Source organism: Eleutherodactylus coqui, chromosome 4, assembly GCF_035609145.1.
Source record: "Eleutherodactylus coqui strain aEleCoq1 chromosome 4, aEleCoq1.hap1, whole genome shotgun sequence".
NCBI classification, from domain to species: domain Eukaryota; kingdom Metazoa; phylum Chordata; class Amphibia; order Anura; family Eleutherodactylidae; genus Eleutherodactylus; species Eleutherodactylus coqui.
The window spans coordinates 245,677,025-245,689,806 of NC_089840.1; the positions used below are offsets into that span (position 1 = coordinate 245,677,025).

Consider the following 12,782-nt stretch of genomic DNA (forward strand, 5'->3'; position numbering starts at 1 on the left):
ATGACTCGATCACTTTATTCTATGGGTCAGTACGATTACTATGATAACAAACTTGTATACTTTTTTTTTTGCTGTACTACTTGTTTTTTTTAAAGATATTTAATTTTTTAAAATTATTTTCGGTCTCTATTTTCTGCGCACAATAACTTTATTTTTCTGGCGACATAGTCGTGTTAGGGTTCATTTTGTATAGTACGTCCTGTTGTTTCCGTTGGTACCATTTTTGTACACAAACGACTTTTTGATCGCTTTTTATTCCATTTTTGTTGGAGACATGGTGATCAAAAAAGCGCATTTCTGGCGTTCTTTATTTATTTATTTTTTTGGACGTCGTCCACCGTGCAGGGTAAATAATGCATTACTTTCCTAGATTGGACTTTTATGGATGGCTTGATGGGCAGTTTCCTAAGGCAACCCTGGGGCCTTTCAGAAGGCCCCCGGCTGCCATGACACCTGCACGGCTCCCCCGATCTCAATTTCATAAAAGTTGGGACACTGCGTAAAATCCACCTGGCCTATCTGCATTTATTTTTCCTTACATTTACTTATATTTTACCAATAGTGACCCAACTTTGGGGTTGTAAGCAACAGGGTACCATACTATTTTTGCTGGACATTGTTAAAAACACGCTAATAGTGACACTATATATTCTGCATACTTTTATATTTTTGGAAAGCGCTGTGCCTTTTTCTTTAACCAACTTTTTCTGGGCGCCTGCATGAACGGCCATTAAAGCGAAAGCCCGTTCATGCTGCCTCCAAGAAAAGCTGACGGGAGATTATTCATAATGCCAGTTGCTGAGCGCCGCTGCCAATTTGTTCTAACAACTAGCAGGGCTCAAAGTAACCCTGTTTTTAGGGTCGCTGGTGACATATCCTAGCAATGAGGGTGCAAACCCTAAAGACAGAAAACACACAAAAAAGATCAAGAAAAAAAAACAACCACTAAGCACTTAGGAAACACAACACCGTCACGCAGTTTAATAAAGGATAACATGTTACAGTGAAAAGTGCATTGAATTCTGCAATATGGTCTCCGTCTTATCAAAGAAAGAGTTCTACGTCCTTAAAGAGAAAGTAAAAAGTACTTATCAATATATAATATGCTGCAAACATTAAATGCATGTAAACTATTAACAACTTTCTTACATACTACGGACCAGTGGCACCGTCCTCCATACAACGGTGTTAATGGAGATGCAGCCTTCCCCGTTCGGCGACTGGCAGCGTCCTGTTCATAGGGAGAATGGCTTCCTGCGTTGCGTGACAACGGAGTATTGGTTAAATGAAGAAAAAATGAATTTATAATTGTATCAGGAGAGGACAGAGGGGAAAATCGATTACAGATAACACTATGTCTAAGACACTACAACATTGTACAAATGGAAGTACAAGAAATCTTTACAACCACTGACAACTATCACTAAAATAGAAAAGGAAGAGCCTGACAGCTTCAGTTAAATCGGTTTCTTGGTGGGAAGCGGGAGGCCTCCTGCGATGGTGGAAACATGTCCCTGCCCTCTGGCTGAGGCGGTCGTCTCGCGATCTCTGCAGGTTGTGCTGGTTTCATAAGGGAAGGATATGGAGCGAATCTGTTGGTTCCTCTAACCAAGTCTTCGGAAGCGTTCATCTTCCTTCCTTCGAAAGATCTTAGGACGGAAAAGAAGACAAAAAGTCTAGTGAAAAGGTAAAGAGGATAAAGCGAAGGCATGCAGTCATTTAAAGGGACATCAGAGTGGGGGGCTCTCCACTGCCAGCAAGAATGACAGACTTGGCACAAATGGGTGTTCGACCCTGTTCACATTATTTTGGGCATCCGTTAACATATACACTGGGAAAAGCTCCAGTCATGGCCAAAGCTTGGCTCCTTTTACCCCTTTGTGGTACAACCACTCCCTTCCTGAAGAGCTCTACCCTAAATGTCGGGAGTCCATTGGCTCCTTCTTTCATTTGTTATGGGCATGTCCTGTCCTAAAACGATTTCTGGAAATTCCTACAAAACTTTATGGGATGACCCCAAACTCTGTCACTTATTCGTAGGCCCTGAGAAGTTTCCCTTCTGACCGCTCTTTTGTATGAGAGACTCCCTACCACACTAGAAAGTGGTGTCCACATTTTGGATGGCGGCTCCCCCTATGCTTCAAGATTGAAAGAACTTAAAGGGGTTGTCCGGCCATAAACATTAGGTCTCATTACTTCTGTTTGCCCAATACAATGCACTTTGTAATATACATTGTGCATTGTAAATTAGGCAAACAGAAGTTATTCACTTACCTCTTGGACTGCCCCCCCGCCCGTGTTGCTCCTCAGTTGCCATGGGTTCCGCCAAGTCTCTTCTCCTCTTCTTGTCGGAACGACGGGGACAAGCTTCTCCAGCACAGCTCTGCGCATGTGCAGAAGAACTTCAGCCGCTCGGAAGCTCAGTTCTGCCTGCAGGGGAGGCGTGGCTGCTGGCTCTTCATCTCCAAGGTAAGAATGAGTGGAGGGGCGGGCTCTCGCAGGGGGGGGGGTGGGGTGGAGAGGGAGAGATGGATGGATGTGTGCAAGGGGGGGGTGGGGGGGTGGGGTGTGCAGTGATGTGTGTGTGTGTTCGTGGTGTCTGGAGACCCGGCTGTCAGAAGTCCCGGGGGAAGGAGGGGGGGGGGGGGGGTGTTGAGGGAGAGATGGATGGATGGATGTGTGCAAGGGGGGGGGGGGGGGTGTGCAGTGTGATGTGTGTGTGTGCAGGGACCCGGCTGACAGAAGTCGGGGGGGGGGGGGGGGGGGGGGGTCATTGTGAGAGGGGTCGCTGTGGGAGGGGCACTATGAGGGCATGTGTGTGTGGGGAAATGTTTTGTTTTACTTTACTTTAGCAGGGTGGGGGGGGGGGGGGGGGCAGTAGGTAGCCTTGCAGTGGGGGGCTGCAGGAGAGTTCTCTCTCGGCTCTCCCCAGCCCCTCTCCATTCACTATACACAGTGCTGCTGATTTTATCCTGAACCATGAGAGTATAACAGTCTCCCCTGGCCACACCCCCTCTGATTATAGTATGCAGCAGGGGGCGGGGCCTGGGCGGGGAGAGACTGTAGATCAGTTCAATAGAGGTGGGCGTGTCTAGGACGTGAGCTGAGGGAAATCCTGCCTTTTCATGTCTTACTACCATCGAGAGCACGCACACAGAAGAGGGAGAGCGCAGAGCATTGTGGGAAGGCAGCACAGAGGCGCCATCTTTGAAAGCTGCAGTGAAGATCAGAATCTAAGGTAAGAAACTGACATTGCAGCTGATCTGCCGGCCGGTTTGAGCCCCTGTATGCTGTCTGTTACTATCCTTACTGAAAGGAAAGCAGCAGCATTATAAAAATTTTTACCCTGTGTGGCCGGACAACCCCTTTAAGTTAACCCTAAAGAAGAGGATTTATATACATAGAAATAATTTTATTAAATTTGGCGTAGATGGATAAATACCCCAGACACATTTTGGTCCCGCTATCCCTCCTGTGACACCCGTGGAGTTTCTCCTTACCAGATGTCCGATCAGGCCTTAGACTATGCCTGGATAACACTTTTAAGCCAATATAACAATTTTCAACTAGACATAACAGTACAAAACTTTTAGGCAGTTCACGTCAAAATAACTGAACAAAAGTGAAATCTGCATCAACTCCATACTTGGTGTGATGGTTCTTCACCTTCACAACAGCATCAATTCCTCTGGGTACACTTACACAAAGTCAGGGATTTTGTAGGATTATAGTCAGGGGTGTAATTAACCATTTATACCAAAATAGGTGATCATGATCATCATCTTGGAACCAGGTTGATATTTTCAAATAGTAAGGTTGCATGCGACTTATGTATCTGATGGCGAACTTGATGAGGAATCCAAATATGTCCTGACAAGGTTCTTATCAGTTTTCTGTTTGTTATGGGTCATTTACACGGGACTATCATCGCTTACAATTCGTTCAAATTAATTTGAGTGATAATCGTGCCGTGTAAATGCACTGAAATCGCTCACTTTTTGTTTGCAGGTTTGTAAGTTGACTTTTCAGTCAGCATAAAAACCATCGCTGGATCGTGGTTCCATGTAAACGCTCCCCGCGTCACGTAAAAGGTGAAGAACAGCAAGAAGCCAGCGATCCAGGGGTGAAGTCTGTCAGTGTAAACACTCTATGCGAGCGCTAACGCCCTTAGCGGTGACGTCAGCGCTCGAGCAGTCGTTTGCCCGACTGTTGACCCGTGAAAAAGGGACATTACAGAGTGAGATATGGCAGCGAGATTAACATGCGAGGAGAGCACAGAAATTGCACTGATCTCCGGGAAACACAATACCAGAGTAATTGTAGCGGATTTCAATGCTCGACAACCTAACGGACCAGACAGATTCTGTGATGGACCTGACAAAAAGGGATCATATCAAAACTGCCGCAGACAAAGCAACAACCATGGCCGTCCCGGCGTCTTGTGACAGGAGAGCGGGATAAGTTGAACCTCCATCGGGCGGATACTGGCTAGGTACAAATGGCACCCGTACAAGATCCAGTTGCTGCATTATCTCATTGAGGACGATCCCGATCGGCCATGTTAAATTTGCGGAATGGGTGTCACAGCAATGGCAACAGGACCCACATATCACAGAGATGGTACTCTTGACACAACCTTCTATGAGTTTGGGGAGGTGAACTAAGAAAACCTTCCAACTGGTCCGACAAAAGCCCGCACAGGACAGATCCCTCAAAGTGGATGGTGCGGGGTATTGAGATAGTGGGCTCCTTCTTCATCTACGTAAACCTTACTGCTATCAAGCATCTGCAATGGTTATGTGACGAGGTGTTCCCGTCACTTTGCAATGAAGGTGGCGCATTCCCTGTGTTCTTCCACCAAGACGGTGCCCCCCCATATTAGGGACATGATGTCCATAGGTTTTTTGGATCAGCAGTTTCCGGGGAAGAGGATTAGGTGTCGTAGCCCAGTGGAGTGGCCCGCACACTCGCCGGCTCTTACCCCCTTGAACTTCTACCTGTGGGGTGATGTCAAGTCCAGGGTTTATGTGAATATCCAAAATTGTGTGGCACATGTAACGGTGGATGCTGGATGAATTTCCGCTGAGGTGTTGCTCTCAGTGTATCATTGATGGGAGAAGAGGATAGCCTTGACTATTCAAATCAGGTACATGACATTTAAACACAGATTTGGATTCCTCATCAACTTCTCCATCAGATACATGTGTCTCATGCACCCATCCCATTTGAAAATATCAACCTAGTTCCAAGACAATGGCTTTCAAAATGGCCACCATGTTGGACACCCCACACAGGATGGTGACCAAAAGCACCGTTCTCTATTTACTCAGGTGTCTCCATACCTTCGGACCACCCTGTATGTTTGAAAGCATTCTTACTCTTCAGAATTTTTTTCAACACCTTCATAAAACTTTTGCACAGTACCTTTTATGATGATGACCCAAGTATTTATGCAAAAAAAGTGATCAACCCTTGGAGGTAGATAGATGTCACTGGCAATCTTTTGGGCAGTTTTTTCTTGCATTATTGGCTATGGATTTCTCATTAGTCCATTTGTTTGTCTCATAATACCTTATGGGCCACCATCAAGATGTTATAGAACTTCACCAGAGGCAAGTTTATCTATGGTTTATCTATGGGTTGCATCATTGACTGTTGAGTAGATACATTAACTTTCAGACACCTACTAGTGAAAAAGGATCCGGGTAAGGGATGTTTAAAAGTCTACATTAGGGTGAAAGCTGTCCATCGGCATGGCTAACGGAAGTTGAACTCACAGAATTATTCCAGAGACTTTTCCCTGATATCATACAACCCTTTTAGAACGCGGTTGTCCGCGTGAGGGTCTATATTTAAAAATGGAGCCAAATCTGTTAAAGCAATAAAAGCAGTGGTACTTATCCATCCTCTGCCCCAGCAATTCAGCTCTGCCATCCCTTCAGTCTTTGTTTCAGAATGGGTACCACCGGACCGCTGTTCTCTTGGCATCAGGACCCATGATCCTAGAAGAACAAGACCTGACAGCAGCAGCCTCTGGCAGTCAAGTGGAAGCTGTTCCTTTAAGAAAGACTGGAAGGACCACGGGGCTAGAGTGCTGGATCACCAGGGAAATAGGACAGGGACGTACAACTGCTTTCATAATGATTTGGCTCTGTTTTTACAATGTGGTCTACCATCCCGACAACCTCCATAATGGTCGGAGCTCATGCATTTGAAAAGTACCTGGCTAGTGAAAATAAGCCATAATGTGTAATAAATGTATATAACACTGAGTCTGCAGTAAGCCGGTAGCACTGGCAAAAAAAAAAAAAATATTATAGAAGAAATGTATAATTATAATATTATGACTGGAGAGAAATAACTACATTTTACCTGTTGTCATTCACGAAGTCTCTTTGTTGGTTCATCGAGTATTCAGTATCATGAGAGTACATACTTTCATTCATGGAACCCTCCATAGGTCGAGCATAGGTCGAGGTTTGTTCATTCATGGACCCCTGCATGCTGCGTACATCCCTTTGGTACATTCGCTCATTCATGAGCCCCTCCATGGGTCGTGTATCTCTTAGGGACATACGTTCATTCATGAAACCTTCTCTTGAATGCATTTGATCATTCCCAGTCCCTTCCACTGCTCGATCAATCCTTGGATGCATTCTTGCACTCATGGGTCCCTCCATGGATCTTGCATCTCTGGAAGTCATCATTTCTGGACGGTTTAAGGCTCTTTGGGGTAGTCTATCATTCATAGAATTTCCCATAGCCTGTTCCTCCCTTGGGTTCAATCTATCAGTCAAAGGAAGGTCCATGAGTCTTGCAACTCTTGGCTGCATCCGTTCATTTGTCGAAGCCTCCATTTGTCGGGGATCCCTATAATTCATTTGATTATTCACTGGGCCTTCCATGAACTGTGCATCCCTGGACTGTATCCTTTCATTCATTGGTCCACTCATGGTCCTCACTTCCTGTGGGTGCATTAGGTTTCTAATACCTTGGGGAAATCTTTCATTTACAGACCCTTCCGTAAACCTCGCATCTCTTGACTGCATTCGTTCGTGTATAGGACCTTCCATTCCTCGTCTATCTCTTTGGTTTATTGTTTCATTCATAGGCTCATTTACAAATTGTGTATTCCTGGCATTAATTCTATCATTCATAGGACCTTCTAGGGTTCTTACACTTCTTGAATGCATCCTTTCCGTAATAAGACCTTTCAAAGAATGGATCATTTCCCTTTCTCTCGGGTTAAACCTCTGATTTTCGCTTTCCATGCTTTGAAGCTCCTGGCGGCGCAAGCGCTCTTTAAAATCTAGACCACTGTTTGAAGACCGCATTCTGCTTTCGGCTTCTAGGTCATCGTATTCGTCATCGTTCATTTCTTCAGATGGCATATTATAGGACAACGACTCATCATATTCATGAAAGCCTTGCACTGGGCTCTGCTGTCCTCTCATTCTATCATCGTAACCCATCTGTTCTTGCTGCATCCCACGAGGCCTTTGCATGTCTCTAGGTCCGTAATTATCTCGAATATCCATGAGAGGCCTTGGTTCAGAACCATGAAAGTCTTGTCTGTTTTCTAGTCCAGAACTGAATCTGCCATCTGGATTGAAATCAACTGGCCTCCGAAACCGTTCAGGGGCATTCATACGTTCTGGCATATTGGAAGGGAAACTTCGACGTTCCATTGGCGAGCGGAGATCAACATCATCACTCATATCCCCGAGTGGTAACCTCCCTCGAAATGCAGACCTCAAGTTGAAAAATAGTCTGTCGTCATCTTGATATTCATCTGACCGAGCTCTCATAAGGGGTAACGGTCTCCTATCACGAGCATCAAAATCTGCATATTCATTTCCTGGAATAAGCTCCAGTAATGACTTGATGGTGTCATCGCGTTGTCCTCGACCCCTGCAAGAAGTATCACGTTAAAGGAGATATGCAAACATCTTGTACATCTGAATACTACTTGTTAATCCTATTAAGCCTTTACGTAAAACTAAGTTAACATCCCTGGCAGTTTTAAAAAGAGCCAGGCATGGGGAAAAGTGTCAGCCGGGCTGCTTTCCTCCAGCTCAGTGTGATTATATGCAAATAGAAATAAACCCCATAGTCAAGCCGGAGGGCAGCTGCCCAGGGAACACTTCTCCCCGTGCCCGACTCCTTTCAAGATAACACAGAGACTTTATTAAGACTGACGTTTGCTTAAATACGATGCGACAAAGAGTTGTGCCCAAGAAAATGAATCTATGCAAACTATGAGTTGGAAAAGATTTGCACCCTAATTTCTACCAATTTATGGTGTAAATTATAGTTTGTCGAGTTGTTGGAGGCGCCTTCCCTTCCTCCGAGCCCTGGCAAAGAGTGGCAAATAGTCTAAAATTGAATCTAGTCACAAAGTTTTGTGCAAAATAGGTGTGTGTCAAAATATGAGACCTTTTCTACAGTAGAAAACTGAAGCAATTTGCATCAAATAGGGGGGCGGACTAGTAACATAGTATGTAAGGACGAAAAAAGACATGTCCATCCAGTTCAGCCTATTACCCCCCCAATGTTGTTTCAAAGGAAGGCAAAAAAATCCCCAATGAAGTCAAAGCTAATTTTACCCATTTAGGGCTGCCTGTCCATGGGCACTGTGATATCCCGCGGTGGAGCCAGCAGACGGATCTCCGCTGTGAGCCTATCTGAAGAGATAGGCTGACCGCGGAGAATCGCGGCGATTTGCAGCATGCTGCGATTTGCTGGCCGTCGGCGGTAAATCGCTATGATTCTCCGCTCGTGGACAGGGGGGCTGCGCTTTCCATAGCAACGCTATGGAAAGCATGCACTGCGTTCCCTGCGGCCGGATTATCGCTGCGGGGAACGCAATGCAAAAACGCCAGTGGACAGGCAGCCTAAGGAAAAAAAAAAGTCCTACCCGCCTCCAGCCTGGCAATCGGAATAATTATTTGCTAGAAGCTAGCTTGTTGCAGTTCCCTGTTGCCTGACGTTGGGGTAGCATGAACTGATATAGTAAATATCTGCAAGCTTGGGGAGTTGACAATAAGCCATATGCCATTATTAAGGTGTGTCATGCCAACAATTCCTTCAGGCCCTAAACTGTATTTGCCGATTTCCTACAGGGCCACATGCACATTACAACATCAGCTGACTTTTGTTTAATGTGTATGGGGCCCTCCTGTCTACTGCACAGTGGCAAATGTTAGGCCTCCCTCACACTGATGTTTTTGTACAGTGTTTAGCGCTGCCTTTTCAGAGCAGCACTGAACACTGTACAACGCTCCCATTCATGTGGGTGGGATTTCAACTTACCCGAATATACCACTCTACACGTTCGGCTGAGCCCAGCACAACAGAAGACAAGCGGTGCAAAAGTTTTCATTAAACACTATTGAAAAACTAACTGTCAGCCCAAAATCACGCATGTAAGTGAAAAGAAGTTTTGCCCTCAAAAGGTGTCCATCGTTTTGAAGTCTGCTGAATTTTGCCAGCATTTAACAACATGGGAGTTAACTGCAGAATGAAAGCGTTAATAATCCTTCTAATGGGTTATGAAACAGATCCCTTTATAAAATCAGTATACTCTAGTAGTAAGGTGTTACAATTCTTCCAGGTCATCGGAGTGAAAACTGCTGCTACGATCAAAGACTCTGCCTGTTAGCAGCAAGGCTTGTAGACACTCACCTGGACAGATCATCATTGCTGGATCGATTTTCTAAGTCTCTTATTTCGTCAATGGTCGGAGGCAAGTCTATACCGACATTGCTAAGTAATAAGCAAATATAAAAACAGCATAAAAATACTAAGACGAAACGGCTACAGAATTAAACATTGAAGAAATAACCTTTAATGCTACTATGTGTTTAGAAGCCATTAAACAGGTCCCCTCTCCTAACAAGAACGATTAACACTATAACGGATCCTGATGGATCCCATAACCAAGTGACTAAAGACCGCCTGGCGCTGGTGGAATCTGCCATACGACGGATCTGGCACGGAGTCATGGTTTCCAAACAGAAACCACAAGGCAGATATGAACAAAGCCTTAGAAGGGGTTGGAAAAACATGGCTGCTTTCTTCCAGAAACAGCACCACAACTGTTCATGTGTTGTGTTTGGAATTGCAGCTCAGCTCCATTGAAGTAAATGGAGTTGAGCGCTATACCACGCACAACCTGTGGACAGGTGTGGCGATATTTCTGGAAGACCGTAGTTGCGTTTTTCCAGTCCTGGACCGTGTCAAGTGGCATACGCGCAGCAAATCCACTACTAAAACTAAAGGTGCATTTAGACTGAAAGATGATTGCTCAAACAGCAGTTTGAGTGACAGTTTTGAGCGATCACCTTTGCATAACTCTAAAGTAGTTAATTAGCTACTTAAAAAGTTCTAAATGCAGGCGGAGCGGGACACCGCTGATTGCGAGAACAAAGCAGCTGTTTGCGTATACAAAACAGCCGCTTTCTTCTCGCAGTTATCAGCGGTGTCCCGCTGAGTTGATAGCGTACCTGCTGTTTCTCAGAGCTAGCAGCTCCTTTGTTCTCAGAGCTTTCAGCTGATATCTGGCTGGGAAGTCCCAGTCGGATACCAGCTAAAAGAACACTATCAGCGCCGCCCGCTGAGAAAAATCAACGTGCGTCGCCGATAAGTCATCGTTGAATTCTAGCTTGCTAGAAATCAACAATGAACGAATAGTGCACGAACAGTGCATTTAGATGCAACGATTATTCCTCAAAAGATGGCTTTTGAGCACATTTTGAGCGATAATCGTTGTGCCTAAATGGGCCTTAACTTACTGTGGATTTAAATTTGGCACTGCAGGTCCATTTCCGCAGTATTTGGAAGAGACTTTGAATATCTTACCCACATGGAAAATCCGCATCAAATCTGCCCCCTGTGAACATAGCCTTAAAGGGGTTATCCAGGCTGCTCCAATCCCTGTATAATGGCCGTCGCAGCTCTCATTGATATCAATGGGAGCTGCACTTATGATTACACGTGTAAATCTACCCTACCCTGTGCACAGTAATACAAAGCTATGCTGAATACCTTCGAGGAGCTCCTTTCACAATATCTTCAATGTAGACCGTCCCTTCGATTGGGTGGCCTCGAGCCTGGGAAAATGCTTCCAGAGAAGAAAAAAAAAGTTTGTTATTTTCACCTTTTTACCAGCATATACAAGTAAATAAATATACATACAAATATATCTGTAGACTTACAACATAGTGCATGCAATGGTCTCCATCCATCAACATCAATTAGGTACCTGATTATAGCAAATGGGAAATAGTATTGAGATATGAGGCGGAATAAGCTATAAAGCTACAGTCGGTATTGGCGCATCTTGTCTCCACCGGAACTAGGGGTAGAGATATAGGTTGGGCTGAGTCACTGAAAGGGAAGGTGCCGGTGACGCCCCCATCAGTGGATTGGCTGTTAATATTCCAGCTGTGTTAGCCATTACTTCCGAATAGAAACACCCTCCCCATCCCGCAGCCGTCACCGCCGCCATGGACTTCCATCTAGCCATGGAGAGAGCAGCCCGGCTTTAGTGGCGCAGGAAGACGACAGAAGCAGATATGGCTTTCGGAGTAGCAGCGCAGGAGGACAACCAGAGCAGAGATGGCTTCTGCAGCGCAGGAGGAGGACTGGAGCACATATTCCTGCGACGATGCCACTGCGGCTGCGGAGACTGACAGCGCAGGAGCCAGGAGCAAACAAGGGAGACCGTCAAGACCCGGGAGGCCAAAAGTGACAGGAGCCGTGAGAGGAGACAGGAGGACAAGGGAGAGCGGTGGGAGGGGGAAATCATGCAATCATGTCGGGGACAAGTAACATGAGGAGAGAGTGAATCCATTGTTGTGGCCGTCAACAGCCCCTACCCTAGAACTCCGCCCGGCCAACCCATGTCTCCACCCCTAGCTCCGGTGGAGACGAGATGCACCAGTACCGCTACAGTCTTCTGCTGTGAGCTCTGCATACACCTTACCTGCATATAAGATATCCTGATCTGTTGATTCCAGTTGTACAATGAACACCAATGAGTTTATCTAGTGGAAGATAATAAAGAAAAAAGTGATTTACAGCATTTTAGCAGGACTCCGCAATTGATGACCTATCCTTAGGATAGGTCACATTAATGGGGGTCCGACTACGGGCACCACCAATCAACTGTTTGAAGTGGGCATAAAGCTCAGGCGAGCGCGGTGGTTCCTTCCTTGGCCTGTGATGCCATGTTTATTGGCCACATGAACCTTCTGCAGTTCTGTCCGATTCAAATGAATGAGATTGAGGCAATAGCAGGGGCAGCCTTTGCAAAATGTATGCCACAGCGTTTGCTAGAGCACAGTACCACCTTCAAACAGCTGATGCCTTGGACTGAAAACCTCCTACCAATCTGATATTGATGAGCTGTCCTAAGGATAGGTCATCAATATAAAAGTTTCGAAAAACCCCTTAAAAAGAGGGATTCTGGTAAGAGAATAGAGCATAATCGGGGCATTTATATTCTTTGTGGGTACTCTCTGAAAACTTGAGCAACTTTTACAACTTTAATCATAAAACTTCCTAATTTGCATATAGTATCCAGACGCTCTTCAGCACTTCTCAGGAAGTAAAGGAGAGCATGTTTGGGCTCAAACAGGTATTTCATTAGAATTCCCCAATATCTCCATTGGTAAACTAGTTTTCACTATTCTTAGCCGCTCTTTCTCCCTTACAGCACACACACGGGGTGCACAGTATCCATTGCAGCCCCAAGTGAGTTGGTAGCTCTGCATTGCAGA

General features: G+C 45.4%; 1 protein-coding gene across 1 annotated transcript in view; it reads right to left on the bottom strand.

Annotated features, from left to right (window-relative positions):
* Positions 1 to 953: 953 nt before the first annotated feature.
* Positions 954 to 12,782, bottom strand: part of LOC136626180 (uncharacterized) — a 31,035-nt gene continuing 19,206 nt past the window's right edge. Inside the window, exons 5-10 of the mRNA XM_066601005.1 lie at positions 11,987 to 12,047; positions 11,217 to 11,263; positions 11,047 to 11,122; positions 9,685 to 9,765; positions 6,373 to 7,911; positions 954 to 1,649 (exon numbers count right to left, since the gene is read on the bottom strand). Of these exons, the coding sequence (XP_066457102.1) occupies positions 1,454 to 1,649; positions 6,373 to 7,911; positions 9,685 to 9,765; positions 11,047 to 11,122; positions 11,217 to 11,263; positions 11,987 to 12,047 (2,000 nt within the window). The 3' untranslated portion in view covers positions 954 to 1,453. The remainder of the gene's footprint in view (positions 1,650 to 6,372; positions 7,912 to 9,684; positions 9,766 to 11,046; positions 11,123 to 11,216; positions 11,264 to 11,986; positions 12,048 to 12,782) is intronic.